Raw genomic sequence first — 26,572 nt, 5'->3', positions numbered from 1 at the left:
TCGAGCGTCTCCTGAGGAAGGAAGGGTATTCGGCGAAGACCGCAACGAGGATGTCAGGTTACCTGAGACGGTCGTCAGCCGCTGTGTACCAGGCTAAATGGGCTACCCTTACGAAGTGGTGCGTCGCGTCGCGAAGAACATCAAGCCGTTGAAAGCCTCCATCCCGGAGATATCTGACTTCTTAGTCTATCTCAGGGACGTGGTACATATGTCCATCCCAGCCATTAAAGGAGTCCGAGCCGCCCTAGGACAAGTCTTCCTCCTGAAGGGCATCGACCTAGGTTCCTCCAGACACATCTCGATGCTCATCAAGAGCTTCGAGCAATTATGCCCCCCGCAAGCGGTTAGAGTGCCCCAGTGGGACGTGGCTAGGGTCCTGAAGATGCGGTCAGAACCTCCCTTCGAACCCCTAAAGGACATCTTAGACAAGGAGCTCACCCTCAAGACAGTTTTTCTGTTAGCACTGGCATCAGCAAAACGGGTAGGGGAGCTTCATGGACTTTCATACGAGGTGTTACACTCGAAGGGCAGGCGTGAAGCTACCTTCAGGTTCGTACCATCCTTCGTAGCCAAGACCCAGAACCCAGCAGTCTGGGACCCCAAGTTTGAAGGATTCTCGGTGCCGGCAATCCCACGTTCAGACAACCCGAAGGACTTGCGGCTGTGCCCTGTCAGAGCAGTACGGAAGTACTTGAAGAGGACAGCCAGACTTAGACCCGAAATCAAGAGTGTCTTCATTTCTTCAGGATTAGTAAAGAAACCAGTCTCCAAAAAAATGATCTCCTTCTGGCTATGGCAAGTGATCATGAGAGCCTACAGTAGTGTAGGGATTCCTATTCCGGGTAAGCCTATATCAGAGGTCTGAGTACTTCGTTGGCCTTTGAGAAGAACATGGCACTCGACCAAATCCTGCGGGCGGGTACGTGGGCCAATCAGTCAACCTTCACAGATCAATACTTGAAGGAATGCTCGAGGAGGTCCTTGGACGGATTCTCTCTCAGTCCCGTCATTTCAGCGCTTCAAAAGATTTAAAGGTGTAGCCCCAGGGAAACCATGGGCATTTAGTCCAAGAGACACAGGTTCCTTCCTTACCCCCCCCCCCCCTCTTGTTCCCTTATTACCTTCCCTGAAACGACACTAAAATCCTTTAACTACCATGGGATACATCGTCAGTGAATGGATACGTCTCCAAGGATTTTTACAGAGGTGAGTTACTTAGACACTAAGATAGTTTTTTGGGTAGTTTTTCCTATTTCTCGTGTTTTCTCTCGGAGGGTCAGCAGAACCTAGCCTCCTATCTAGGTTCCCCCCTTTTCTCTCCTCATCACTGTCTCTGGGTCCTGTGGTACACTCCCACCTCCTAAGGTATAAGTCTCCTAAGGAAGTAGTTCGAGGTAAGTACTCCGTGTTGTAACAAATCACAAATTTTAAGTAATTTGTATTTTTCCTAACAGTACTTACCTCGAACTACTTTCGGGTTATGGCCCGCCCATCCTACCCCGAGTGCCTTACAGGACTTAATAGAAACCTATCTGTCAAACTTACTGGAGATCGAGACCTGAGCAAGCATGCTCTCTGACCCCGGGTCGTCTCTGGTCGCGTATCACTCCGCCAGAGTTTACCCCGCATAGAAAACGGGAGTAGGGTAAACTACACAAAATTCTGGTCGGATGGGAGGAGATCCCAGATACTCCTAAGAAAGTAGTTTGAGGTAAGTACTGTTAGGAAAAATAAAAATTACTTAAAATTTGTGATTTTTCATACCTATACAAACCTTAGCTATTTAACCAAACTTTCCCCCCAGCCCTATCCCCCTTGAAGTCCTACCTCCATGCAAAGTGAGCTCAAGCACTGGTGTGTGAGAAGGTTGGGGGTAGCAAGCTACCCTTCTCTACCCCCGCTAACTAGCGGTGGGGGTAGTAAACCCTCGTTAAAAATTAATGGCTTGTCATTTCAGCTACGCTGAAAGTAATAACTCTATTAAATAGCCAAGGTTTGTATAGTTAGGAAAAATACAAATTATCTACGAAGTTTTCATATCTAAGGTAATATTTTTCCTATTAGTGTACTATTTCCAACAGACTTCTGGTGTCATCACAGTGAAAAAGTAGTAGTAAAAAAGTAGTTGCAAGTTGCATAAGTTGTAAAGCGACAAGTATCTGTACCTGGAATTGAGAGCTGCCAAGGCAAGGCCTTCTGATCCTGACCCCATCTGGGAAAGGCTTGGCCTTGTCCCAGTCAAAATTCATCATAGGCGTATGTAACCAAGGCAGGTTACTCTTCTTCCAGAAGATACCCTTTTATCTTAGGACTAGTAGGGGATTGAGATCTCTGATAGATATCTTGTTTGAAGAGTCTTACAGACTCTCTGGTCGAGGCAGACCACTTTTTCTCTCCTGTCTGCCCCTGGGACTTTCTTCCACCTTCCTGGAGGTCTCCTGGATCTCTCAGTCCCTGGAAGTTCCGGAGCCTTTAGGAAATTCTCTGAAGGAGGCACATTACATCTTTGCCTCCTTCACAGGCAAGTCCCAGGGTTGGAAGGGTATGAACTCCCTCCCAAAGAATTGGGCATCAAAACTAGTCGACAACCTCTCTCTTCACTGGAGAGTTCAGCAGGCCGTTGCTGCTGCTTCACTCCTACCCCCAGGAAACACTCCCATGCCTTGTTCACGAACTGAGATTCTTAATGACGACTATGACCTCCCTCGTGATAGAAACTACATTAAAAGCAGTATAGTGCTCTACAGTGGGTTATGAGTGGAGTAACCCTAGGGGAGCAAGCTTTCACGGATTCTCTATTTCCACGACTGTCTCTGTTGCCTAACCTTAACGAAGAACGAGGGCTGACTATAGTTTTTTTTTTTTAGCTAAATTTGTGTCAAAGGAAGGAAAGTTTGCAGTATGGTCAATTGGGAACTTACATAGTGTTCTGAAGAGATCACATTACTGTGTGAAGTACCTAGGATGGAAAGGTTTAACACATATGCTTATAGGAAGTAATTATAGTCAGATATAATCATAGGGGTAAGGGTCCTCTCCCTAGTAGTGGTAAAATGATTCATAACTTCCAATTGTTGAATACCTTGACTGTTAGTTAACTCCTTTTTTTTTTTTTTTACAAGATAAATGATTTAGTTATGAAATGAAAATACTTTAATCTTTGATGTGTGTAAATGATTTTCATAAATTTTCCAGGTGACATTGGTAATTATTACTATGGCCAAGGGCATCCTATGAAACCCCACAGGATCCGCATGACTCACAACTTACTCCTTAACTATGGACTTTACCGAAAAATGGAAATATACGTAAGTAGAATATATCAAGTTGTACAGTACACTACAGTATGTCAGCTTGGGTAATTGATTTTTTATGATTAAAACTAAATTTGTTAGTTTTGGTAAACTAATATTGTAATTACCTACTGTATATCTACCAAACCTGCAGTCACAATGCATTGAGTTATTTTTTTTTTCAAACAATCACGGTTGGGTTACAGTATACAGGTACTGTGAAGTTTGGTGCAGTTTCTTTTCATTCCCTAGCAATATTGTTTGAACCCTTTGTGTCCTCATCCATCCACTATGCTTTCATTGAAGGTTGCCTTGAGTATTTTCTTGCCATTTGTGTCTACATCCATGTAGCGATATCTCAAATCCAACCTAATTTTGAAAATAGGGTAAAGAATGTGAATATGCAAAAACCTCGTTGATACAGATGTTCATGAAATTTTATTTTTTATGTTTTTTCACGTAAATATTTTGAAATTTCGTTATTTATACCAGTAATCAGCATTATTATCATTAAGAAAAAATGAAAGACTATTGTTATTATAAAAGTTACAAGCTAAGCTACAACCATAGTTGGAAAAGGAGGATGCTATAAGCCCAAAGGTCCAGTGTGGAAAGGAAACAAGGAAATAAATAAACTTTCATACCAAGACAAATAAAATAAGAATTGCAAAAAATTCATTACATATTTTGGTAGTAATATTTCTTGAATGTGTACAGTATTATCATGTGGACTTCAGTTGACGAACACTTATCCATGCCTGCTTTGAAATAATGTCATTTGAAAGTGTTCTTTTATTTCCTGAAATGGAGCATTACTTTTGGATTGATTTGCCATGTCAATTGTTTTCAGATAGGTTGTCAGTTATATTGTACAGTTCACATAAATTTTTACAGAGGGGATCCCATTAAAGTTTCATTGTAATCTTCCTTTCAGCGTCCACATAAAGCAACACAGGATGAGATGACCAAGTTTCACAGTGATGACTACATAAGATTTATCAGATCAATTCGGCCTGACAACATGAATGAATATAATAAACAGATGCAGAAATGTGAGTAAATGCTACTTTTCTAAAGTTTTGTCAATCTAATAAACAACAACGGAATTTTGATATTTTGATTTGATTAGTTTTGATTGCATGATATAGGAGTTTACATAATTTTGTTATATATTCAAACGATTCCTAATACTAGAGAAACTCGTAATGTTGGACTTAGAACATAAGGATTATGAGAGGCATATTTTCAATGTGAAGATAAGTTATGTAGGATGGTAAATTGCAAGACTGAATGTTGTATCGTTGTATACAGTACTTTCCATAAGTATTGTTAGGGTTTATTTGAAATGTTTTATCACTTTCCCTACAAACCAGTTATCGTGAAAGGTCCTGAAACAGAACATCCCCCGATAGCCGAGGGATTACTTTATTAGTTTAATCTCTGTTGATTCAGCAATAGTTGATTCTAAGAGTATGGCGTTAGAGTTTTTGTTGATAATCTCAAGACTGTTCACCTTGCTTTTTCTTTGTTTAAGTGCTGTATGACTCATTGGTGGTTGGGTAGTGGATCTTCAAGGATAGTTGGGCTGAGGGAGACATTGGGATTGTATAACAAGATTTAGGGGTTAGGATAAGGTTAAAGGCTTGTACATTTGTTTAAGATTTGTTGGCAATTTTTTAAATTTTTTTATTTGCTAAATGGGACAAAGACTGTGTAAAAGATAAGGATTGTGGAATAGGTGGTAGGAAAGTATTGCCAGGGGAAGAGAGGTTTGCTGGCATTGGTATTATGGGTTTGAGTAGATTAATCGTGTGGATGGTGGAGATATGTCGATGGAAGGAGAAGAGTGTCAATCTATCAGTCATTGAGGAAAATTAGAGGTATATAAGTATCAGCTTGAGAGAGTGCATGTTATGATTAGGTAATTATTAATGAAAATAAAAGGAAAAAGGGGTAAATGATACATTTGTCAGTTAACCTTGAAGATTCATGCTAATGCTTTGGGTAGGGAATGATAGTTTTTGTTAGTGGTCATAATTTAATGATAGGAAAGAGTATCATCAGCTTTTCTATTTAATACAAATTGAGTAAATATAGTACAGATGCTCCCCTACTTACGAACATTCGAGTTACGAACAACGGTACATACGAACACAAATTGAAGGAAGTCCAAACATGTTCGTAAACATCCGTAGATTTAATTTCAAGTTAAATTCTCTCTCTCTCTCTCTCTCTCTCTCTCTCTCTCTCTCTCTCTCTCTCTCTCTCTCTCTCTCTCTCTCTCTCTCTCTCTCTCTTTTTTTTTTTTTTTTTTTTTTTTGATTTTTAATGCAGTTAAATCTTCACATTTCTTTGAAAATTATTAAAAAAAATTTTATATCCTTATTCAATGTTTCAATTAAGGGAATAGTAACGGATCGGAAGAAAACCACTTGATTTGCCTCTCGCCTTCCGTCAGAAGAAATATAACGTCATCAGACTTTTGGCATTTTTTTTTTATTTCTTAACATATTAGAAATATCTTCAAGATGAATATTACATCAGCGCCAATATGTTACAGAAAATCAGTTTCCCTACAGTTCTTATTATTAGGTATCATGCGAAATCGTTGTAGCTCTTTCTGTGTGTGTGTGTGTGTGCTCGCTCTGTCAATCGCATACGGGTAGTTAATTCTAAAGCTTCATACAGTATTCAATTTTTCGTTCAATATTAAGCCTTCATATTTCATTAGACATTATTGTGTTTAATTGGGGTTTATTAAAGCACGTTCATATTTTTTTTTTTTTAATTTCTTGAGCATTTCAATAATCAACAATTACTTTAGATTTACTTTTGGTTGGGAGATCAGCTGATCTCAAGGTGACGCTGCAGTATTACGATTATGCGCACATATAGTACGAATAACACTGATTTATATAATTTTCTTGATATTCGAAATCTCTTCATAGTGAATATTACAACAGCGCTAATATATTATAGGGTATCACATTTTCCATACAGTTCGTTGATAGACCTTACTGTATTATTAGTTATAAACGGAATACGCAACTCTCTCTCTCTCTCTCTCTCTCTCTCTCTCTCTCTCTCTCTCTCTCTCTCTCTCTCTCTCTCTCTCTCTCTCTCTCTCTCTCTGTCTCTCTCTCTGTCTCCGTATTTTGATTTTTAATGCAGTTAAGTCTTCATATTTCTTTGAAAATATTAAAAAATTCTTTATATCCTTATTCGATGTTTCGATTATGGGAATAGTAACGGATCGGAAGAAAATCACTTGATTTGCCTCTCGCCTTCCGCCAGAAGAAATATAACATCAGACTTTTTTTTTTTCTTAACTTTACGGTAAGTTGTAGGCTACTAATCTCATAACTAATGATACAGACCACTAAAACACTTGATATCGTTACTCGGTGTTTCGATTATGAGAATTCTGTAATAAGATTACTCGGCAACATAATGGAAGGAAATCATTCGGTTTGTCAGCGCTCTTCCGCCAAATACATGACGTCACAAGATACGTGACGTATACTCTACAAAGAATGATTCCGTCGGTCAAAATTGAAATAAAACAATTCAGTAAACTAACCTTCTGCATTTTATTTAACAATACCAAAACAATCCCAAAACAACCATGAAGCAGTTAAATGCACAGTACTGTTACATACAGTAAATACAGTACGGTACAAGTCAGCTGATTTGATAAGCGTGAAAAGGTAAACGTTACAGTACAGTACATATGCAAATGGCCGCTTGTTTACGTGAGTTTCTAGCAAAAAAATTGGGTAATGGAACAATAAAATATCTTTCAGTACATTTATTTAAAAAGGAATTAATGTACAGCACTGTACTAAATGTACAGTACACTATATTTACTACGATTTTACTTAAAGTCAGCTGATTCAGAAATGCAGTGCATATGTATGGCCGATTGTTTGTGCAAGTTTCCATTATGTAGTGTGCAGTACAGGATAATAAAACAACATACTGTACTGAACTTTACAGTATTATACAGACTACTGTAATATGATAAAGTAAAATATTTGTAATAACCTATTTTATATGAAATGGGGCTATTTGTTGACTTTTACTGCTGAAAATCGTAGACATCTGAGTTAGGTTACGCTTACTCCAGACCAAAATTTAACACTAACGACTTACGAACAATACGACTTACGAACAGACTCTCGGTCCCTATTGTGTTCGTAAGTTGGGGACTGTCTGTACTTCATACTATGTTAGCCTTATGAAAAAATATGTTGCTAGAAATGCTAAATATTTTTCCAGTTAATGTTGGAGAGGATTGTCCAGTGTTTGATGGTTTATATGAATTCTGCCAACTATCATCTGGAGGATCCATTGCAGGAGCAGTTAAATTAAACAAACAAGCATGTGATATTGCTGTAAATTGGGCAGGAGGCCTCCATCATGCAAAAAAGGTAAAGGCATTAGATTTATTTTTCTGTTATGTAAGTAAACTGCTTTTATCTGTAGGTATACATTTGAATATTTTTTCGCATAACCAGTATAAACTACAGTAACCTTCTATTTATGTCCACCAAGAGGTCCAAGAAGAGTGTGGCCAACTGTCAGTGCAAATAGGCAATAATTGTTTGTTTATCTTATGCTAGGCTAACCTGTGCTTGTTGGGCTGTGAGGCATAAAAGGTGGTTACTGTATTTTATTAATTACCGTTAAGATGCTAAAGTATTAAGTAAATGCACATGTAAATTTAGGTGTTTAATATTGATAATTTTGGATACAAGTATTCATTACCAGAGAAATTAATTAGAATTTTTACCACAAGATAGTGGAATAAGTAAAATGTAAGGTTTCCCCTTTTAGTATGGTAAAATTATTTATTTTGTAAACTGTAAAACATGACAAAAACAATTATGGATTGAATGGAGGATTGATAATTCGATGGCTATAAGTAGAGGTACTTAAATAGAAATGGAGGATTTGCTAATATAGTAATTATATATTGAAAACCATGGTAAGTTTTTATTTATTAATTTTTTGTTGTTGTTGTTATAGAGCGAGGCGTCAGGATTCTGTTATGTGAACGATATTGTGTTGGCTATCCTTGAGCTACTGAAGTATCACCAGCGAGTGCTATATATTGATATTGATATTCATCATGGTGATGGAGTAGAGGAAGCTTTTTATACAACTGATCGTGTCATGACAGTTTCTTTCCATAAGTATGGAGAATACTTTCCTGGAACTGGAGACCTAAGGGTAAGTATATTGGCATCTTTTATAGTTAGTTCTTCACTATCATAAGCTAAGAATTTTATTTAAGAATACCCTTGTACAGTACAGTTTTCTTCTTGTAGAGTTAATATTTTAATGGTTTTTATTCTTTTAGACAAAAACCAGTGTTTGTCCAAATTTTTGGCAGAATAGAAGTACAAAACCATTCTTATTGTTATTGATCTTTAATGTACAGTTATCATGTACAATGTTAAAAAGGTCTTGCAGTCATCTTAGTGGTAGGTACATTGCTAGTGAAACAGTAGGGAAGTGACATATATTCATTATAATTTTAAATGCTTAGTAATCTATTAATAAATTTTGTATTTACATTTAGATTAGGATTATCTTGATTTTACTAAGAATACAGTATTGATTGTTTTTTAGTGTTCCAAAAATGGAATTAACATTTCACCAGTGTAACTGTGTATTGCTAGTTGATTATGATTTTATCTGAATTTACAATTCCTTCATGCAATTTAACTGTAATTTACTCTTGTGTACAGCATATACTGTAAAATGTTAATTTAGATAGCTATTATATTAGTGGTAATACAGTACTGTAGTTTGCCTGTTTTGCAAAGGAAGCAATATTTCTAAGATGGTAGAGAAATTATCATACTTTCCGATGTGAAATGTAACCTTTTAGCTTTTATAATCACGTTTACTTTTGAAGTACAATATCTCTTGTTTTATAGTTTTGTAAATATAAAATTAATATTATACAAGTGTAATTGCATATTGATGATTAATTAGAATTGATCTGAGAGATTTTAACAATTTTAGAAAGTATATTGCTTGTGAGTAGGAGGACTGGCTTAATGATATTTTGAAATGAAAAGTTAGAATGAGGGTGCTGTGATGCACAAGTTACCTAAAAAAATTTTATAGGTTCCAAGAACCATTTTTTAATTGGAATTCATATATAAATTTCGTAGGTGAATAAAATTACAATTAGAATGTTTGATCAGGCAAGGATAATTTCTAAACTGAATATTTATCTTCAAAATTCAAAGGAAATCCATTTTGCATATTTTGTAGGATGTTTCAATGGATTTTTGTATAATTCCAGGATATTGGTGCGGGTAAGGGCAAGTATTATGCTGTAAATTTCCCATTGAGAGATGGTATCGATGATGAGAGTTACGAAAGTATATTTGTCCCTATCATGACCAAGGTAAGATTGTGTTGTTTGTTCATTTCTGATAAATTTCTAAATGTGGTAAATATTATAAAAAGACAAAACAAAACCTGATCTCCATTGAACTCATTTAGTTTCGAATATTAAGCTAATGACAAAATTTTATGATAAGTACTACTTAGCCAACTAGAATAATGATAGAGTTAAAGAATTGTTGGGCACTGGTAACTTTTGATACAAAACTATAGTAATAAGTTTGATTTTGTAGAAATGATTCAGTAAAGTTAAGTTTGCCTTTAACTGGCAATGTCTACAGAAGGTAAAGCAGCTAACAGAATTTTTTTTCTAATAGTTCAGTTGGGTAATCAGGATGGGAATCAAATTTCATATAATCAGAGTATGTAATCAAGTAGACATGTATATAGTATAAAATTTCCAAGTTTGTTGTGCTTCAGCAATTACTGTTTCTGTGTAAGCCACTAGCAAATTGTAATGTATATGATTAGCATATTAGGTTCACAAATCCCCTTCAAATTTTCTACATTTTCTTTGGATATTTTTTGTTTATTGAGCATTGCCTGAAATTTTTATTGTCTCCTTTTTGCATTTTTCCTGGACTTTCATAGGTTTTTGTCTGGCTAAAATATATTTGTTTTTCAACCAATTGTTCTTCATCCCCTTATTACGTATCCAAACCATATCAATTTCTGAGTATTCATAACCTTCTAACCTCTGTATACATCTAAGCAGTTCCTTATTAATGTGATTTTCTTCCATGAATCTTGACATTCTTAATACAGTATCCACCCATTCCAAAATCTCCCATTGTCTTATCAGTGGCCGTGTGTATGGTGTACTGTATAGTGTAGTACAGGCCATATGTATATACTCATTGTAAACCTGTTCTATTTGATAAGGGTACCAGTTAGGGAGGTAGTTTTTTGATAAAATATTGGCATTCTCATCATTTTTGTGTGTATAACGGAAGACGTTTCCCCAATTTTACCGATAGACTTTGAAATTTTTTTTTTTCAATTTGGAAATAATAAAAAAATCACTATTTAGTAGTGAATATAAGCTATATAGAAGAAAGAATAACTACATACCATAGACAATTTCTTTTTATTTTAAAAGAAATAAGAGAAATTGTTTTATAAATGTAATAATCATACTATATCAGTTTAGTGAGATCAGTGTTACTATATGGACATGAGTCGTGGTATGACAATGAAACAATCTCCAATACTGTATCTGGAAAAGTTTCCACATCCTCATGAAATGGGGAAGCAAACAGTTCAAAAGCTAACAAGTGTTTTCTAATGTCATAAAATCTCATTGAAAATTCTTCTTGTAAAGCTGCCAATCTATCACCGTATTTCAGACACTGCTCGTCACCTATTACATGGTGGTTTAAAGTTTGGAAGTGGCCTGTTTTGATTTCCGGTCCTTGACTCCCACAATCGTAATTTGGTCTGAAACCCTTTGATCGAATGAGAACAGGTTATCAATGACTTGGTCTTTCTCTTGAAGTGTAACGCACAAGGTACTGAGATGGTTTGTTATATCTACCAAAAAAAATTAGATTATTTCCAAGGAAATATTTGTCCTTTTAGCGTAGTATTTCCGATAGACTTACGACGTCATCACCCTTATGAAGTAGTTGTAAAGTCGAACAGTCATAAGTCACATATGTCATAAGTCGACAACTACCTGTACAGTATATGTGTGTGTGATGCTACAAACATCACACTTAGCCAATAATACCATAATTCCTAAAAATTTGCGATTTTCTTTAGATCCAATAATCTCATTTTCACACCGAGTGCTAGCCCTCTCTTACACAAAAATATCATATGTATCATATGTTCTAGTACAGACCTCGAATACAATACTTGTTCATGAGCCTGAATGAAGGATGATTAAATTTCTAATTTTCTTGATTTATCAAAGAAAAAGATTGTGTGGTTTACCTTTTTTGTGGCAAATTCTATATGTTGGAGTTTTACAAGATGATGTCTTTTGAGAAAAGATTACATACACAAAATAGAAATTGTTTGTTGATTTTGAAAAGGTCAATTTTTGTCAATATCTTCGCCATTTGATTATTGACGTTGAAATAAATTTTCAGAAAATTGTTCTCTAGTTCCTCTTCTGGATCCTGGCCTATTTTAGTCACATAATTTTTATTATAATAGCTAGGCCATGCCTCCCCCCCCCCAAGTCTTGGGGTCCCCTTATGTTTAGCCTGAAGAAAGGAGGAGGGGCTAATATCAGTGAGGGGAGGAGATTTTTTAGTGTAATATCCTGAGTATGAAGTATGGGATATGCGACCATGTGCTATACTCTTTTGTAAGATATACAAATTATGAGTAATTCTAATTGTTATCAAAATTATCAGAATTATTAATATTTGTAAATAACATATCCGGACGTTATCGTCTGTATCACCATGCATGTTTTTGACGTCAAACAACGTTGTCATATCAAAGGAGTTAAAAACTTTCTCAGTATGCCTATTTATTATTACTAGTCAAGCTACGTCGCTATTTGTAAAAGCAGGATGCTACAAGGAAAAGCAGACCCAACAAGGAAAGTAGCCTAGTGATGAAAATAATTAAATATGAGAAGTAATAACTAAATCATTTAGAATATTTTAAGAGCAAAGTAGCCTAGTGATGAAAATAACTAAATAGAAGTAATAACTAAATTATTCAGAATATTTTAAGATCAGTATCTTTGTTGAAATAGATCTGTAATATATAAACTGAAAGGAGATTTATGTCGACCTACTCTACATCTAAAAAATGGCCACTGAAAAGAAATAGATTTTTGGATGTCTAACCCTTTTAAGAGAAAACCAAGTGAAAACATAATGGCAACAAAAGAAATATAGTAGTGTAATGATTATGCATAGTAATTTTTTCTACTTCTCTGTGATCAGGTGATGGAAACCTACCAACCTTCAGCCATTGTGCTCCAATGTGGTGCAGATTCTCTCTCAGGAGATCGACTTGGATGCTTCAATCTCACCCTTAAAGGTAAGCAGGACAATTTTTTTTCTTATGGAATAATCAGACATGTAGTTATGCTGTTTCATTGCGATAGTGAAAAGGGTCGCTTTGTTATGAAAAACATTGAAATATATTTCATCATTTATGAGTGTGTGAATCCTTTACCATGCTACTGTCCACAGGGTCTGCCATATATTTATTTTTTCAAAAATCTCTTCAGTACTTGTGTAGTTTCCTTGTGGTTGTTACCTTTTTTTCAATATCAAACTTACCCGATGATCATATAGCTGCATCCCTGCTGCCCGACAGAAAAAATCTACGGGAGGAATACGCCAGCGATCGCTATACAGGTGGGGGTGTATATCAACAGCGCCATCTGTCAAGTAGGTACTCAAGTACTCGATGTCAACAACGAACCAATTTTCCCTCTGTCGTGCCACAGGCAAGACCTACTGAATACGCCGTCCCTAACTGGATTTGTTTTCACAACGATTTGGTGAAGTACACTATTCCAGTTTTGAGCTTTCGCTATGCAGGATTTTGGTGACGAAGAGAGTATGGACTCTCCTTCACTTTTAATGGCCGACCCTTCCCTTAGACGGAAGTGTTGGTACGAAGAGAGTATGGACTCTCTTTCACTTTTAAATGGCCGACCCTTCCCTTAGACGGAAGTGTGTTTAGGTTTTTGGTAATTTTGCTTAACGAGTTATAGATCTATTTATTTTATATCTCTCCGCCTTTATAGGCCTCTTCGATTAACTTTCCATTTATTATAAACTTATAAAAATTAATTTTTATGTTTGTTTATATGCGACCTTTCCTAATAGTAGGCGGTCCTTACTTGGAACCGAAGTTAATTAACATTGAGCCCGTCATATCGTATTTTCCTTTTAAGAATTTATACTTTTTTAATTTTAACGTTTTTGAAAGAATTTCTTTGATAGTCTCGTACTGTTTTCAAAGATGAACTAACGTTTAGTTTAGTCTCCGCAGTTGTTGACGTTCAAAACGTTCAACATGCGCTCTATCGTTACGATAGAGAGAGAGTATTTCACGGTTTCACGTTGCAGTAAGAGTAAACCGAGTCTAGCGTTTCGTTCATTCTTTCTTAGCTTGCATGGTTTTAATTCTAATAAAGGAACTTTTTGGGAAACCTTTCAGTTTTTTCCTTTAGCAAATAATATGTTTTAACGATATATAATTGGGCTCTTCTCTCAGGTTCTAAGTCAAGAGAGAAGAGAGAGAGATAGAGACGGAGGGAGAGAGAGGAGAATAAACGTTTCGTTCAAGCGGGTAACGTTGTTCTCGTTTTTCACTCTTCTCCCTAGTCGCTGTAGGGGAAGAAGGTAAAACGTTTCTAGAGTTTTATTCTTGTTCCCAGGCTTTATGCGGTGAGAGATTTTAAACGTAGTTTATTTGATCTAGTGTTTAGTCTCTTTTCCAGCCACTGTATTCTTTATCTTTCATTATGTTTTTCTGTTGCATTGTAAAACTGTTTTCGCAATTACTACCTTTTAATGAAGGATAGGATTGCATGTTTCAGGTACAAATCACTTAAAGTAGCTGACTTCCTCTTATATCTGAGGAAAGAGCGATCTCTTTCAGCTCCCACTCAAGGGTTACAGAAGCATGTTGGCATCAGTCTTCCGTCACAGAGGCTTAGATCTTTCCAACAATAAAGATCTACAGGACCTCCTTAAGTCTTTTGAGACCACGAAGGAGCGTCGTTTGGTTACACCTGGTTGGAATTTAGACGTGGTTCTAAGATTCCTTATGTTAGACAGGTTCGAACCACTTCAATCAGCCTCCCTGAAAGATCTCACCTTTAAGACTCTTTTCCTGATATGCTTAACCACAGCTAAAAGAGTCAGTGAGATTCATGCCTTCAGCAAGAACATCGGATTCTCATCCGAAACGGCTACATGTTCTTCATCTTGGTTTTCTAGCCAAACACGAGCTGCCTTCTCGGCCTTGACCAATATCGTTCGATATTCCAAACTTATCGTATGGTTGGAAATGAACTAAAAAGAGTATTATGTCCTGTAAGAGCTCTTAAGTTCTATTTTAAAACCTTTACGAGGCCCGTCTGAAGCTTTATGGTGTTCAGTTAAGAATTCATCTTTGCCTATGTCAGAGAATTCTTTATCCTATTTTTATCAGACTGTTAATACGAGAAGCTCATTCCCTTCTGAATGAGGAAGACCAAGCTTGGCTGAAGGTAAGGACACACGAAGTTAGAGCTGTCACAACTTTCGTGGCCTTTAAACAAAATAGATCTCTGCAAAATATATTCGACGCAACCTATTGGAAAAGCAAATCAGTGTTCGCGTCTTTTATCTTAAGAATGTCCAGTCTCTTTACGAGAACTGCTACACTCTGGGACCATTCGTAGCAACGAGTGCAGTAGTGGTGGGGGCTCCACTACTACAATTCCCTAATTCCAGAACCTTTTTAATCTTTCTCTTGAAATATTTTTGGGTTGTCCGGAAGGCTAAGAAGCCTTTCGCATCCTACTTGATTTGGCGGGTGGTCAAAATCATTTCTTGAGAAGCGCCTAGATTAAAGGTTTTGATGAGGACCTTTAGTATGGGTTGCAACCCTTCATACTTCAGCTCCTAGGAGTCGCTCAGCATCCTATGAGGATCGCGAGGCTCAGTAAGGAAGACGTACTTAAAAAGGCAGAGTAATTGTTCAAGTCGTCTTTCTTACCAGGTACTTATTTATTTTATGCTTGTTATTTTGAATAACTGCTAAAATAAAATACGGAATACTTAGCTCATAATGTCAACTTGTTATGCTGGTCTCTACCCACCCCCCTGGGTGTGAATCAGCTATATGATCATCGGGTAAGTTTGATATTGAAAAATGTTATTTTCCTTAGTAAAATAAATTTTTGAATATACTTACCCGATGATCATAAATTAAAGGACCCACCCTTCCTCCCCAATAGAGAACCAGTGGGACAGAGGAGAAAATTGGTTCGTTGTTGACATCGAGTACTTGAGTACCTACTTGACAGATGGCGCTGTTGATATACACCCCCACCTGTATAGCGATCGCTGGCGTATTCCTCCCGTAGATTTTTTCTGTCGGGCAGCAGGGATGCAGCTATATGATCATCGGGTAAGTATATTCAAAAATTTATTTTACTAAGGAAAATAACATTTTTTAAATGAATGACAGTATATCAGAATTGACCATCAATAAATATTTAGAAGTTTCCCTTTTAGAGAGATGTGTGATTAATCCTAGTCATAGCTCTGTATACTAAACTTTAATGTTCCTTTATATCAGGTCATGCCAGGTGTGTGGAGTTTGTCAAGAAATATAATTTGCCATTGCTGCTTATGGGCGGTGGAGGGTACACTATCCGTAATGTTGCTAGATGTTGGACTTACGAGACTGCAGTCGCATTGAGTACTGACATTGCCAATGAATTACCATACAATGATTATTTTGAATATTTTGGACCAGATTTCAAGCTACATATCAGCCCATCCAACATGTCAAATCAGAACACTCCAGATTATTTGGACAAGATAAAGACAAGACTCTTTGAGAACTTGAGAATGCTGCCACATGCCCCAGGTGTTCAAAGCATAGGTATGTAAAAAAAATTAGTACTTTGTATTTTCACATTATGGTGAATTAAGCACATTACCTATTAAAAATGCATGAACAAGGTGTATTAATTGTTGAGTTAATGCCATGTGAAAACTAGTATTTCTAATTTTGCAATAGATTATAATTGTATTGGAGAACAAAAACACTGAAGCCATAGAATATTTTATGAGTTTTCTTTTACAAGAGATAAGGCCTGCAGATTGATCTTTGAATTTTAATTGTTTTTATGTGATACAAGCCTTTGTCGTTTAAAAGGGGTATGCTCTCATGGGTACGTCTTTTCTGTTCCAATTGTGTTACTGGATGATGATGATGTATTGTAGGTTAGGCACCATATTCCCTCCTAGATCAACTCCCAAGAGGAGTGGAAATGTTCTAATTCCTCAAAAAATGAATGTGGTGCTCCCTCAACATTGTTTTATTATTATTATTATTATTATTATTATTATTATTATTATTACAAGTTAAGCTATAACTCTAGTTGGAAAAGCAAGATGCTATATGCCCAAGGGCTCCAACGGAAAAATAGCCCAGTGAAATAAACTACCAGAAAAGTAATAAACAATCAAAATAAAATATCCTAAGAATGATAACAATGTCCTGACCCTTTCCTTCCGTTTCTGTGTGATTCCCATCATTATTCTTCGAGAGGGACTAGGCCTATTATACCTTGTACTTCACAATTCCTACAATTTCTGACGAGCGACTTCGCGATCCTTGCGTCACCTCATCTCAAAAGATTGAACAATTTAAATTTGAGTACCGTTTGGTCCTAATTTGTCTTAACCCTAATTCAGATGGGGATGTTTAACCTCCAATTCATCCTACTAAACATTACCCTGACCCTACTTTACTGGAGGAGCTACCATGGCAAGGGAATGCTTTGTTACCGCCACTTTCTCCCGTTCATGTAATAAAGGTTGGGTGGCTAGGGAAGAACATCCCAGAAAGATGAAAAAATTGTTCCCTGGTGGTCAAGCACTAAGATACTTCTGTTCCAGGGGGCTAGGGTAGACCTCACTGACTCTCCTCTAATTATGAATGAGGCTCCATCGTGCATTACTGCAGTTGTGGATTCCTCAGGTCCTACAGGTATAGATCCTTTGGAGGTTGTGTTTGCGGTGCTGGAAGAGGAGTCTTCTTTATTTTGGGTTCTCTGAAAGTTGAACTAACTTGTTCACTGATAAGTACGGAGAAAGACATTCATTGATGGGTTCTTCTCAGAAACCCAGAGTTTTTAATATAGGCTGAAACTACCTTGGTCCCAACAGGCAGAGGAAACATAGTAAGATCGAGCAGCAGGTCTCTGCTCTAAAGGTCTCCCCTAAGGGGGCCAGGTCATCAGAACTAATTCCCTGGTGCTGTCTCAGCCCATCCTAATTGCTTCTGAATTTCTTGGAAATCTTGACAGCAGGGTTATTAAGTGAGAAACACTTTTAGAAGTCTGGTGTTGGCACCTTATGGACCTTTGAGGCTTCAGACAGGGATCTTAACCTTAAGATGGTCTTTTTACTAGCCTTGGCACCATCTAGAGAGTAAGTGAATTTCACGTACTTTCGTATTTGGTTACACACTCCAGGAGATAGAGTCAACTGTCTGTCTTCTTTGAGTTGGATGTCGGAGTTCTGTCGCACCTTGCTCTAAGTCATTGTACCCTGCCACACCCTTACTGTGTGCAGAATTTGTGTATAGCTCAGCCGACTACTGATGCTCTCTCCCTACACCATCATCTGTTTGCTTACTTGTTGCCCAGTAAGGGTGTGACAAGGGCACATCCTTAGAGCATGTTGTGCAAGGAATTCCTTTGTCCAACTGAACCTGAATTTGCTGCAAAAACACAGAATCCATTAACTAATGACAACCGATTTGACTTGTCCATTTTGTCAATCAGGGAGGTAACTGATAATATTGATGTGATACTTTGTCCTGTACAGGCAGTTAGTCTTTACTTGAAGCGTACATGCCAATGTTGTTCTATGGTATAGAATCTTTTTGTTAGTCTAGGTAAGGCAAAGAAGAAAGTAACTAAGATCACCATTGCCTCCTGTCTTCGGGAAACCATCATGAGAGCATACAAGAATCAGGGAGATGTGTCTATACAAACAACTGCCAGTGCCCATGATGTCAGAGGAATTGCTATGGCTTACACAAGAACCATTCAGTGGCATAAGTCTAAAGCTGATGTTTAAAAGCACTTGTACTTCTCACTATATAAAGGACTGCACCCATAGGTCCTTGGACACTTTTTCCATTGAACCTGTGGTAGCTGACCAGCAATAGGCGTAGTGAACCAGGTCTATACAGAAAATGTGGCGTAGTGTCTTAAGTTAGCAGTTGTGCCCCATGTCTTTTGTATGTCTGAAAGTAGATTGTCTGGCTTTCTTTTCATCTTTTGTTATCCTCACCTTATCTTGGGATCATCATGTGCCAAGTTAATGCTGGTCGGACACTTGCATGTAAACCTCACTAGTGATGGGTGGATTTTTTTTACTGTGGGTAGAAGTGTTGTCCTCAAGTTCCTTTCAAGTGGGACAGTAACTGATCTGCAAATCTTTGATCATTTTACAGCCTTTGCTGGTTCTGTGCCATTCACATGAGATGATAGTGTCAACTAACACAGTGGGTCATGAGCCATTATAACGTCTTCTTCCCGCTGTTAGAGAATTTGTGACTTTTCACCAGAACCTGTCGACCTGACAAATGGGCGATTAGGGCATGCCATATTGGTTGACAGATCGTCAATGGTTCTTCATCAGCCGATCCTGCTTATTCACCATACTAAACCCCTATTAAATGATATTGCGATATTGATAAAAAAGGAGTCTTTTTTTTAGGTACTGCCATATACTCTAATGTATATACAAGTATATTCTAATGCACTACTTAGAAATCTTTTATATGCATTACAAACTCATCTCCAGATTCAACTAAATACTGTAGAACTATTGATATAAGAAGCATATGCTGAAAACTCACTTCATTGTGGAAGCATTATGTAAAGTTTTTAAACCCTGCTCCATTATTGCTCCACTCAATTGAGTAGGCTGCTGGGTAGTTGCGTTTCAGTTAAGGAAATGTTGGCCCAGTGGCTAAATGTTTTCTTCCTTTCTTATCTCTTCCATTTCCTTTATATTTAATTTTAGTATGCATTCAGTTTTACTGTTCATTTCAGTTAATGTTTTTCTCTATTCCCTTTCTTATTCCATATTATCCTTAGTACTGTATCTTCCTTATTCCTTCTTATCCATGTTCTATTTGTTCATTCTGTATTTACCCACTTTCTTATTTTATTCAATGCAGATTTTTATTGAGAAATTGACTGTACTGCATAAAATTTTATTGATTTTGCTAAATTCATAAAGCCAGTTTCATGTTCCAGCACATGTTACTCATTGCTATTTTAAACTGCTTTCCCTCCCTGGTAGACCTTGTGATGTACAAATGAGTTATGGTCATTTTTTTTAATAACTAGTTTGTTAACAAAATATTTATCCTGAATACTTGAATTTCCAAGTGGAATATGTAAATATAAAATTAGTTATTGTAAAACTAAATATACCCTATGATAAATTATGTAATTATAATCAATCTATGTTTCTGCTCAATTTATTCTTTTCTGTCTAAAAATCTGCGCAGTCAATAAGAATTATACTTACATACATACATATACCAAGGCACTTCCCCCAATTTTGGGGGGTAGCCGACATCAACAAATGAAACAAAACAAAAAGGGGACCTATACTCTCTACGTTCCTCCCAGCCTGACAAGGGACTCAACCGAGTTCAGCTGGTACTGCTAGGGTGCCACAGCCCACCCTCCCCCGTTATCTACCACAGATGAAGCTTCATAATGCTGAATCCCCTACTGCTGCTACCTCCGCGGTCATCTAAGGCACCAGAGGAAGCAGCAGGGCCTACCGGAACTGCGTCACAATCACTCGCCATTCATTCCTATTTCTAGCACGCTCTCTTGCCTCTCTCACATCTATCCTCCTATCACCCAGAGCTTTCTTCACTCCATCCATCCACCCAAACTTGGCCTTCCTCTTGTACTTCTCCCATCAACTCTTGCATTCATTACCTTCTTTAGCAGACAGCCATTTTCCATTCTCTCAACATGGCCAAACCACCTCAACACATTCATATCCACTCTAGCTGTTAACTCATTTCTTACACCCGTTCTCACCCTCACCACTTCGTTCCTAACCCTATCTACTCGAGATACATACACCAGCCATACTCGTTAGTCATTTCATCTCAAACACATTCAATTTCTATCTCCATCACTTTCATTCCCCACAACTCCGATCCATACATCACAGTTGGTACAATCACTTTCTCATATAGAACTCTCTTTACATTCATGCCCAACCCTCTATTTTTTACTACTCCCTTAACTGCCCCCAACACTTTGCAACCTTCATTCACTCTCTGACGTACATCTGCTTCCACTCCACCATTTGCTGCAACAACAGACCCCAAGTACTTAAACTGATCCATCTCCTCAAGTAACTCTCCATTCAACATGACATTCAACCTTGCACCACCTTCCCTTCTCTTACATCTCATAACCTTACTCTTACCCACATTAACTCTCAACTTCCTTCTCTCACACACCCTTCCAAATTCTGTCACTAGTCAGTCAAGCTTCTCTTCTGTGTCTGCAACCAGTACAGTATCATAAGAATTATAATGACTATGAATTTTGATGCTGACAGAGTGTAAAGGGAAATGTCATTTGGTTTGATAGTGGTGTTTAATTTAGATATGCAAAATTAATATTGAGTAGAGCTGAACATATTTCAATGTGTTATGATATTTTTAGAGATTTATTTTAAAACAAGGTGCAATTTTTTTCTGTTGACAAAGTTATCAGGAACTTTATATAACTTCTTAGTTCATGAATTGTTAACCTGAAGTAAAATACTTTATTTAAATGAAAGTTATCAAACCCTTGATAGAATAAGAATAATTAAATTCCTACATTTACCTTATGTCAGAGATAGAATATCTAAATTTTTTCATATGGCTGATTACAATAATTTTTTTATAAGTTTTCATCAATTATGACATTGAAGTACTGTATGTTTTAAAACCTCATTCAATAATTTGCATTGGTAATAACCTTATCCCTATGGGTAGGGCAGATAGTTTGCAGGTGTTTGTGGTAAAGCTGTGAGTTTGATTTTAATGTTTTACTCATTATCATCATATGTAATGGTATCCAGTCTTTACACTGGTTATAACAGGATATGATACATATTAGTATAAGCTATTTGACCTCTTACTCTATGCTTGAGTTAAATAGCTTAAATTTTATTTTTTACCTTTCTCACTTTACTTTTTCTGATTCTTCTCACTCAATATTAATGATCTTGATCACCATGTTCATTCCAGACTGGCTGAGTTTGGGAAATTTAGGCTAAGAGGAGGATTTTTATTTTTCATTACGCTGAAATTTTGTTTTAGGTATCGTAATTAATGGTGTTGAAGTGAGCAAATCATACAGGTATTCTCATAACTCAGAATATATGATACTTTGACAATCTCTCTTCTCTGTATTGGAATGTTTTCTTGTTGCACAACTAGGTAAGGGGTGATTTGTTGTATCATCTGATGGCCTTGTTTGTTGTTATGTGACAGGTAGTGCTATACTGATTAAGTTAATATGGCTGACAAGTGCTTTGAAAGGTACTAATTTTTTTCTTGTTTTTATCCAGCAGTTCTTGAATGAAATGTTTCATTTAAAAGATTTTGCTTCACTAGGTTCTCATCTTTCTATTATTTTTCCAGCAATTCCTGAGGATGGTGTAGCAGAGGAGAGTGAAGATGAAGATAAAGCTAGTCCAGATGAGCGAATTTCCATACGTGCTTCAGATAAGCGCATTGCCCCTGACAATGAGTTTTCAGATTCCGAAGACGAGGGTGATGGTCGTCGAGATGAGAGGTCATTCAAACCTAAAAAGAAAACCAAAACAGATGAAGTGGTGGCCAACAATGGAGCTGGGGAAGATAAAAAAGAAAGCATTTTAGCAGCATCAAAAGATGAGAAGTCTGGTGCACCTGTTGGTCAGAATGAGACTAAAGTTGAGTCTTGAGGGCGAGTGAGTAATTAAGAAGTAATTTACTTGTGTGTATAAATTGGAGAAAGTTTTGATGAAAATATACTTTTTTCATGAAAAGTAATGCTCAGAAATCTGATTTGGTTGAGTAAATCATTCCAAGTGTGTTGCACATCACCTGGACTGCATATTACATTGTTTGGTTGAGTAAAGTCATTCCTCGTGGACTTTGTATTGAGCACCAATGTTTTATCAAGGCTGTGTATGTGGGTGTTGTGGAAGATATTGAAGTAGGGAATGCTTTTCTTAAGGAGAAATATTTATAAGTAATGTTGGAATAACAAGTCTAGCTACAGTTCAAGTTATTTAATGTACGATATGTAGGATTAAGTTTCCTGCAGTGTATTCTGGTCCATTACCTTGTGTATGGCCAGTAGGATTTTACTCGTGATCTGACATTTGTGGCCAGGAGCATTTTACTCCCAATTTGACATTTGGGTAGAATTTTGTTAGGTGCTACACCTAGTAGTAATGTTAAAAAAAAAAAAAAAGTATGTTTTTTAGAAAGTTGTGCAAGTTGAAGATTATTTGTTATTAGTTAATTTTTCAGTCTTATGTGTGATGGTGGTATGTTTATAAATTCATGAAATGTGTTAGGCCATTCATCCCCATCTTTAAGTGTCCCCTCATTTTCTAATGTTAAGCTTTAAATGTGGAATTGAATCGTGTCTGTTCCATGTTCTGGTTTTGTTCCCTTTTAGCCAAAATTATTTAAAGAAATAAACTTAATTTTTGTCAGGTTCTCTTCATTATTATTACATAAGTGTTATTGGAAGTGAGATTAAGTAACTATTAAAATACGTTTTTGGATAATTAAAATGCATTTCTTGGAATGGCCCAAAATTCTTGCAAATAGAGTATAGGTTGAAATATAGTTTTTATATGGATGCCAATGAAGACATTACTATCATAAGGGTAATTTAAAACACTTTATCAAGAGGGTTGGTTAATCATGAAATATATTAGGCAGAGATAGTGGTTGTAATCCAGTCTACATCTTTATGACAAGAAGGTCTTTGTATACATGGTGAATACTTCCTGATTATTTGCATTTTCAACTACAACCATGATTTTTCTGCCTCTTCCATTGACAATTATTTTGTGTAGAAAGGATTTTTTTTTGTGATAAGTAACTTTATTGAAAAAATAATTAATTTCTGGTGGTCAGAATTTATTTATTTTGGGAAATATTTAATGTATAGCTTTCGTTTACAGTAGTCAATCTGTAGTGTAAAGTTTTGTTTACTTCATTAGGGAAGTAGCCATTCTTTATTGTAACCAATTTTTCAAGTGTTGAAATTTCACTTGGAAACCATTTATTTTTTTATCAGCAGTAGCTAAGATTGAACAAATATTTAATGCAACTCTATGGTTCATCCACAACTGCCATGTGTTTCATGACCACACATTTACTCCCTGCATGGCTCCTCATTCACCAAAGTAAGAGGGTAAGTTACCAAATAACCAATTAACATTTATAATTAAGTGCAATTAGGGAGTGATTATACAAGTACTGTATAACCATAGAGCATGTATGTTTTGTATTTTTTCTTTATATGATTAATTTCTATTTTCATGTTTATGTCCTACACTTAGAGAAAGTAATTTCTGTGAATTTTATTTGGGTTCACAGAAAAATGGATTTGTTTTAAAGAAGTTTTATATATTAAATTATCAAACTTCATAAATGCATTTTTAGGGTATGCAATTTGACTGATAAAAGCATCCTGTGCTTACTTTTTATCTTTAATTTTGTTTATAATTTCAAAGGTAAAGTTATTTAAGATTCAAACCTGCTAGGTAGCACTAAATTTTAAGCAATGTAGAGTTTTCTTTACAAAATGTATTCTCACAGAGTTTATTTAAGACCATTTTTTTTTTATTTGAGATATTTTTAGGTCAGATATTTTTAACATTTATTGAGTTGTGTGAATGGATTTCCCTTTATAGCAGAATTATACTTTAATTTTGTAGTCAGAAATGTGAAACTTTTGAGAATAACAATTTGCAGACCCAGGTAAATGCATAAAGATGAATTTTCTTAACTACTACTTCCTGTGAGTACTTTATATTGATTATTATCCTTAACAAGAAGCTGGGTAAATCATAGATTATTATCCTTATGAAGCTGCGTAAATCTTAATACTAATGTTGTGTAGGCTGATTATGAATTCATCAAGTGACTCATCTTTGATTCTTCATATTTCAGATACGATTCCCATTTTTTTTCCAATCATTGCACTGTTATCGATGGGAAAGTTGACTACTTGCTTGTCAGTATTTCTTTAAATTTTTTAAAAGGTATTAATTTTGAACCATTGAGGAAGTGTTTAAGTTGTATGTGAAGCCAGTTTTTCCGTTGGTAAATATTGTTGGTTTTGCAACGAGTGTTTGTTTTTACAGGTTAACCATGAATAATAGCTGCACAAAGCCTAGTAATGTACTGCTTGCAGTATTAATTTACCAATTGTGCACTGTTACCTAACTTTTAAGATGAATCATCGTCAATATCAGTCTGTCATACTTCACAGGGTCATAGTCTTAGGAAATATTAGAAGGCAAGGGATTAGTTAATAATTTGCTTTTGTGAGAGGTTTCATTGGTTGCAAAATATGTAAAATCTACATTTTATTTTGTAAAGGAATACAATTTATGTATAAAACCTTAAAATTTAGTTGCACATCCTGTAATTGTGGGTTTGTTCAAGCAAACTTGTTAAAGATCACTGAGGTTACAATAGCAATTCTTTTAACCAATCCAACCATATTTACTTAGTCTATGACCCCTCATTATCTTGCATAAAATCCCAGATCCTGAATTATGTGATGGTATAGCATTTAATTTTTATTTGTACTTTACAGGGGTATTCATCACATTGAGGAAAAGTAAAGAAATTATCATTTATTGGTCTTTATTTGTTCATCATCACATCCTTGCTCAGATGAGTTTTTTTTTTCTTCAGCTCACAAGTTTATCAGAAACAAAGCTGTAAATAGAGAAGACCTATATTTTGCTAATTTACATACCATTTCATAATTATAGAAATATAAAAAATTTTCATTTTTTAATACACTGCCATATTTTTACATAGTGTTATGCACTATTCATGAAGTGTTTTGTAAATATTTTTTTCCCATAAATTCATATTTGCATGAAGTGTATTTTTTCGATAGTATGACCATAGATTTTCATGTATAAACTTTGTGATTCTACATGTAGTTTTAAGTTTTCTGCCGATAATAAACGTTTTTTATACACTTGAGTTTAATTTGCCTAAGCTCTATACTGAAGGTAGGATTTGATGCACATGCTAATGACAGGTTTTTCAAATTAACAGGCAGCAAGGTAAAGTAGTTGTCTGGAAATAGATTTTATTCCTACACAAACATAAACCTTTGTTCTTAAATATGATACTGATTCAAGTGTAGATTTCAACTTGACAGGTAAAACTTATAACAAGGTGTTGGCAGTTGTAGGGAACTAACGTTCAGTGGCAGAGAAGACCCTCCTTGCCTGGTACACTGAAGAGTCTCTCTGATTCTAGTTGTCATGCCCTAAGACTGACATGCTATTGGCATCTCTTCAAACTTGGCTTTGTTCCGTAACTGACATACAAACCATAGCTGAAATGACGAGCCATTAGAATGTTAACGAGGGTTTACTACCCCATCGCTAGTTAGCTGGGGTAGGGGATGGTAGCTTGCTAAACCCCCCCCCCCCCCCCCCCACACACACACACACACACCTGTGCTTGAGCTCACTTTGCTCTCGGCTCGGATGGTAGACGGACGTGTCCTCTCTCATCCTCGCCTCGCTCTTGACAGCCATTAATGCTTTTCTGCTTTTTCTTTCACAGGTTTAAGTGTGAAGCTGGCCTCTGCGATTATGCGCGCCTGTCCTGGATTACCCGACCGCCCCTGCGGAACATTCATGTCGGCGGTCGAGACAGACCTCACACCCTTTGCCCTTACTGTAGAGGTCAACAGTGTGATAGTGGTAATAATTGTGGTGAGTGTAGGGAGTGGTCTACCTCCCAGTGGTTGAGTTTTTCTCGGCGACGTAAGAAGTCCAGGTGGGATATTTCTCCTTCGAAGGTTTCTTTGAAAGGAGAAAATCCCAGGGACTCTTCCGTTG

At 36.3% G+C, this 26,572-nt stretch overlaps 1 protein-coding gene across 1 annotated transcript in view; it reads left to right on the top strand.

The window, feature by feature from the left end:
- HDAC1 (histone deacetylase 1) overlaps window positions 1-25,342 on the top strand; it is a 39,497-nt gene extending 14,155 nt beyond the window's left edge. The window contains exons 2-9 of the mRNA XM_068389541.1: window positions 3,196-3,308; window positions 4,228-4,345; window positions 7,572-7,723; window positions 8,322-8,525; window positions 9,613-9,717; window positions 12,623-12,719; window positions 15,987-16,295; window positions 22,110-25,342. Of these exons, the coding sequence (XP_068245642.1) occupies window positions 3,196-3,308; window positions 4,228-4,345; window positions 7,572-7,723; window positions 8,322-8,525; window positions 9,613-9,717; window positions 12,623-12,719; window positions 15,987-16,295; window positions 22,110-22,414 (1,403 nt within the window). The 3' untranslated portion in view covers window positions 22,415-25,342. The remainder of the gene's footprint in view (window positions 1-3,195; window positions 3,309-4,227; window positions 4,346-7,571; window positions 7,724-8,321; window positions 8,526-9,612; window positions 9,718-12,622; window positions 12,720-15,986; window positions 16,296-22,109) is intronic.
- The last annotated feature ends 1,230 nt before the right edge of the window (window positions 25,343-26,572 follow it).

The sequence above is a fragment of the Palaemon carinicauda genome, chromosome 1 (genome assembly GCF_036898095.1).
Source record: "Palaemon carinicauda isolate YSFRI2023 chromosome 1, ASM3689809v2, whole genome shotgun sequence".
Lineage (NCBI taxonomy): Eukaryota > Metazoa > Arthropoda > Malacostraca > Decapoda > Palaemonidae > Palaemon > Palaemon carinicauda.
Note: the sequence above shows the minus strand (reverse complement) of the source record. Positions and strands in the feature narration are given on the sequence as shown.